The sequence below is a fragment of the Mustelus asterias genome, chromosome 23, assembly GCF_964213995.1.
Source record: "Mustelus asterias chromosome 23, sMusAst1.hap1.1, whole genome shotgun sequence".
NCBI classification, from domain to species: Eukaryota; Metazoa; Chordata; class Chondrichthyes; order Carcharhiniformes; family Triakidae; genus Mustelus; species Mustelus asterias.
The window spans coordinates 12824852-12830851 of NC_135823.1; the positions used below are offsets into that span (position 1 = coordinate 12824852).

A 6000-nucleotide genomic window follows, 5' to 3' on the forward strand; every position below is an offset into this window, starting at 1 on the left:
GTGCTTTGTGAAACAATTTTCTTTTTTAAAGCAGTTCTGTTAATAATTTATAAATATTTATCCTATTTCTGTAGCTGATAAAGTTAACATGCGTGGAGTTGCCAATCTGACACAGGTACTGGATGACTGGAGATTCGACATTTTGACTCAGATGAGAGACCTGTTGACAAATGACCACCAGTCCCTCCTTCCGGACTATTCCAGGTGATGCATGCTTATTGTATTCTGCAATGATTTAAACTGATTGATTTCATTGCCTCGGCTAAATTACACTGTGGCATATTTTCAGAGAGTTACAGTGATATCACAGCAGTGCGAAATTTAATTCTATCTGGCTGAATGAAGTAAGGGTGGGGAAACTTGGATTAGCTTTCAGATTCTCTGGTCAGTTTGATAGTTATTGACTCCTGAGCTGTCTCCCGTCCTAATTAAAAATCCCACCTGATTCATTACAAGCGCAAGTGTAAGCGTGGCTGTTTTCTAGCCAACTTGAATTGACATTGTGTTTTTTAATAATTCTATACGTTAGCTCAGTTGCTGAGCTGAACTCCATTTGGATCTGTGCTGCATAAATACTTCAGTCAAATGTTTGGTTTGGCAACTTCCATTGCAGTAGCTGGAACCATCAGTTTGCATCTGGATATTTTCTGGATCCTATGCACTTTACTAAAAATAATTCCAGATCTGTCCCTGTAACTAATGTGGTTTTTATACATTTTTGTGAAGCTAAGAGACACGTTGGCTTTGAATAATTTGGAATAACTCATGCCACGCTGGTACAATCTTGGATGCAATTGCTTTGCCAGCACTCCAACAAAACATTTTGCTTTGATTTGGCACAGAAGTGGGAGTTTGCTATAATGGGAACTAAAGATTGCATCTTTCAAATGGCCATTAACATTGATCAAACTAAATCACTTCAAATCATTGGAAGTCAGATCAAATGTTTGACTTGGTTATAACATTCAGAACTTTGGAAAGTTAAAGTTACAGAAGAATGTAATCAGAGGTGATTCAGGGTTTTCAAGATCACACTCAAATACTTGCTAACTGTGCACAGCTCAATTACCATTGGAGGATAGTCACATCTACAAATAAAGTTAAAAGCAAATCCCCAGACTACATAGACAGGTTGTGGAGCTGAACAAGTAAATATCTATTTAATAGAATTTCTATTGCAAATGATACAATTGTATGTGGAAAATCCCAATCCTGTCAATAAATATACTACAATGAAAATAATCCTTGGGTCCAGTTCTACATTTGAATGTTTTTCCTGACACACATGTAGACACACACAACACACATGCAAACGTCATACTTTCATTCCTATCAGTGGATATATGTTAATGTGTACACGGGGTAATTGCAATGACTATTCCAATGTTAAAACCCTGCTTTTGTATTTGAACATTGCTATTGAATATTTAGAAAAAGTACCTGTTGCATGTTTTCAGGAAGATGTACATTCCGTTACAACATCAGATACAAAACCAGTTGAAAGTTACTGAATTCAGACTGTATCTCATCTGATGCTCAGAATGAACTAAGAACCTAAATTCATTCACTCTGGAAGAAATGTACACTGGACAAATTTTTTAAAAATTGCAAACACCCCGCTGATCTATATCGGTACAAGGTTTAAAAATGTAAAACGGTACCTACCATTCTAATAACGGTCCCTTAAATCTCATCAAGGAGGTTGGTTTGGAGAGTAACCGAACACAAGAATATAAAGGAGCACAAGTAATATGACTAGAGATATAAACAGTAAGAAGTTTAACAACACCAGGTTAAAGTCCAACAGGTTTATTTGGTAGCAAAAGCCACACAAGCTTTCGAGGCTCTGAGCCCCTTCTTCAGGAGGGGCTCAGAGCCTCGAAGAAGGGGCTCAGAGCCTCGAAAGCTTGTGTGGCTTTTGCTACCAAATAAACCTGTTGGACTTTAACCTGGTGTTGTTAAACTTCTTACTGTGTTTACCCCAGTCCAACGCCGGCATCTCCACATAGAGATATAAATGCAGGTCACCTCCCCACAGGGAGGGAGGGAAATCAGAAAGCGAATCAATTTGATCCAGTCTCGTACACCTTCAACATCCAGATTTAAAGCAGGGTTGTTATATAGTTAGAGACTTTCCAGTGAGGTCGCTGCTAACTCTGGAAGGTGAACATTGATGTTTCGTTCAGCAAAATCTAAGACAGGAATCCTCATACCTGGATGTTTTCTAAGAAGATGTACATTCCTTTACAGGTACAAAACCAACTGATAGTGACTGATGAATTCAGACTGATAATCAGAATGTGCTCGGAACCTAAATTCATTCAGTCATACAGAATGAGGGGCGGCACAGAGGCACAGTGGTTAGCACTGCTACCTCACAGAAGCAGGGACATGGGTTCGATTCCCGGCTTGGGTCACTGCCTGTGTGGAGTTTGCACATTCTCCCCGTGTCTGTGTGGGTTTCCTCCGGGTGCTCCGGTTTCCTCCCACAGTCTAAAGATGTGTGGGTTAGGTTGATTGGCCATGCTAAATTGGCCCTCAGTGTCAGGGGACAAGCTAGGGTAAACGCATGGGGTTATGGGGATAGGGCCTGGGTGGGATTGTGGTCAGTGCAGACCTGATGGGCCAAATGGCCTCCTTCTGCACTGTAGGGATTCAATGAAAATAAGTAAATCACAGTGAAAAAGAGGATGCTCCCAAGAAATATAGCTTTTTAAAATCAAACATTGTGGTTGATCATATTCACATTTCATTTGGTTTCAGAATAACACCTCTTTCAGAGGCGCTCAGTGACCTGTTCACTGAGTTTAACGCTCTAAAGGAACGGCTAGGAGATTTAACTGAGAAGTTCGGTGCTCTGGAGATCTCCGTTGATGAAATGAAAGGGAAGATTGCTGCCCCGCGCAACGCTTCTCCTCTGGGACCCAATGGCTTGACTCCCAGGCAAAAGCTGAACCCACCAAAGAGAAAAGTTCTGGTTCCAAAGAAAAAGAAGCTCCCCCCACAATAAAACAATGTAAGAATGAGCTGTAAAACCCATCACAATTCTTATATATTATATAGAGATATATACACACACACAAAGCCTGCAGGATTTGCATGTAGTGTTACTCAATTTGATTTGATGGTCAACATTCATCAGGTACTCACAGAGATTTTGTTAGTTGTGAACATTTCTTATATTGTACTTCCAAAATCTGACAATCACATTTCTGTGTCTTAACTCATGTTCTAAAAGTATGTTTTGTTACCACTTTTCCTTATTGTCTACATATCTTAAGCATATGCAATAATTGTATCGTAGAAAGTGTATCTTTTGTTCAGCATTGATACGAACAGGCTGTTTAAATTAAAGAAAGTGCAGCAATATAATGGCTTTATCCATTCATTCTCAATGGCACGCATTTTATTTAAATGAAATTATTAAAATCGGCACAAATGCTGATATTTTGGGGGATAAATCCTACCACCATCAATTTCAGGCACAAACCCAGTGATCTGGGGGGAGGTCTGGATGTTAACTGTGCAGCGTTGTTCCTTGTCCCCCATCAAAAGAATTGGGATGAGCTGTAGGTGCCAGAGGCAGTCACTGCTGGATGCACTGCAACATCTGGTGGATTGCTTGTTTGAAGTAGTGAGTCCTGGGAGGAGGGAAGGGAGTGGGGTGGGGGGGGGGGGGGGGCGGTGTGGAGGGCAATGGAGGTGGGGGGGGGGGGATGTGGAGGGAAATGGAGGTGGGTGGGGGGGGGAGGAGAGGTAATGATTGGGGCCTAGTGACACCCCCTGTCGCTCCTAGTTCCATATTAACAAAAGCATTTGTTGAAAAAGCAACTTTAGTTCTCCGAGGACCATTCAGCTGCACATACACCCTGAGGCTGGTCACTTCCTCATAAGAGATAAGTTTCTGCATGCCTCTTAGTTCAACAGTTAAACCCCTCAGTAATATTTGTGAGGGTTGTCGGTGGCGACCATGTACTCCTGAAAAGTAGCTTAACTTATTGATCCTCTGATCACAGAACTACCTTAGGTGAAACACTGCCCCTGGGTTTTTCGCCTGGCAAATAGCCTCAATGAGGTTCAATTTCTTTCCCTCTCCATCCCAACACAGAAGGTAAAAATTATTATGAAAATGTTTTGCATATTTACAAGTAACTTTTGTTTCAACATCTGAGATTACTTCCTGTACAGCCCAACCAGAAAAACCATGAAGCAAGGGTTATATTTTCTCATCTTCAAAAAGAGATTGATGAATTATCCATTATTTATAGATAAGTTAAAAAACTTATTCATTTAAAACCATTAAATCATGGTTACTGAAAGAATAGCCATAGTAAAAACTCACCAGCTACTGTTAATTTTTAATAAAAACTCTTCATAACCCTTTGACTTTACAATCAAGCTCTAAATAGAAACAAAAAGCAGAAATGAGGGGGATTATTAATCGATGATAACTCGTGGCACCTGGCTCCATTTTACAGACTCTGTTGCTGGAATTTTACCACCTCGCCCACCTGAGACTCGTAAGATCCAGCCCGAGGCCAACGAAGATTGCCGCTCTGTGAGCCTCGCCTGCCCTGATTCTGGCCGGCCCATACCCCAAACTAACATTCAGGCATTTTCATATAGCTCTGCTGCGAAGTATACAGTGGGCCTGTCTGGACAATGTTCTGTAGCATTATACAGGAGGAGGCCAGTCAGCCCATCGAGTCTGCTCCACCATTCAGTACGATCATGGCTGAACAGACATTTCAATGTCTTTTGCCCACATTATTCCCAGAATCCTTTACACCAGGGTTTCCCAAGTTTTTCCAACTGCGGAATCCTCTTCCTACTCCCAAAGGAATTGAAGGAACTCCAGAGAAACATTCTTATTGCGCAATAGCTGCAAACGTACAACACAAACTTCAAAGATGTTTCTATGTCTTATATGTGAACATTTAGTAGAATCAAATACGTTATGTTATTCAACACATTCTTCCAAATGCGACCTTTTTGTCATTTTTAAAGGGAGGACACCCTCTCACTCTCACCCCCTCTCGCTCTCAACCCCGCCCGCTCTCAACCCCGCCTACTCTCGCCCCTGCCCACTCTCGCCCCCGCCTACTCTCGCCCCTGCCCACTCTCGCCCCTGCCCACTCTCGCCCCCGCCCACTCTCGCCCCGCCCACTCTCGCCCCCGCCCACTCTCGCCCCCGCCCACTCTCGCCCCAGCCCACTCTCGCCCCAGCCCACTCTCGCCCCCGCCCACTCTCGCCCCGCCCACTCTCGCCCCGCCCACTCTCGCCCCCGCCCACTCTCGCCCCCGCCCACTCTCGCCCCCTCTCTCTCCCCTCTCAATCTCAGCCCTGCCCACTCTCAGCCCCGCCCACTCTCAGCCCCGCCCACTCTCAGCCCTGCCCACTCTCAGCCCCGCCCACTCTCAGCCCCGCCCACTCTCAGCCTCCGCCCATTCTCACTCTTGTTTGGGACCAGATCAGAAACTCCAGGGTATGTTATGAAATTCGCCTAGACCCCAACTTTATTTGATTTTGGCAATAAGATGAGGTGTTTTGCTCCAGATATGATCTGATTGACCCACTAGGAAGCTCTTATTAAAAAAACTTTATTTAAGAACACAGTTAAAATATAACAGAAAGAATTAGCATAACTTTTACCAATTAAAATACCTAAACATGACAAAGTGTAATTTTTTAACAGCTTTCCATTTCTATAGTTCCAATTTAAGCAATATTACCACAGACATAAATTCTACTTCAAAACCAATTAGTACCAAAAACAGATATGCTTATGTGGATTGTAGGTTTCCAGCCTTTTACACATCTAGAGAGATACAGAAAGACACCTGCCTTCTAACTCCCGTATAATAGTTGCCACACTCTGGCACCTGTTCGGGTCAATGCACCTAACCAGCACATCTTTCAAACTGTGGGAGGAAACTGGAGTACTCTGAGGAAACCCACACAGACACTGGGAGAACATGCAAACTCCACACAGACAGTGA

At 43.0% G+C, this 6000-nt stretch overlaps 1 protein-coding gene across 2 annotated transcripts in view; it reads left to right on the plus strand.

The window, feature by feature from the left end:
• Window positions 1-3369, plus strand: part of LOC144510341 (uncharacterized) — a 40071-nt gene extending 36702 nt beyond the window's left edge. For both annotated transcript variants that reach the window (XM_078239782.1, XM_078239781.1), the window contains exons 3-4: window positions 75-204; window positions 2764-3369. In XM_078239782.1, the coding sequence (XP_078095908.1) occupies window positions 75-204; window positions 2764-3010 (377 nt within the window). In that variant the 3' untranslated portion in view covers window positions 3011-3369. The remainder of the gene's footprint in view (window positions 1-74; window positions 205-2763) is intronic.
• Window positions 3370-6000: the final 2631 nt, after the last annotated feature.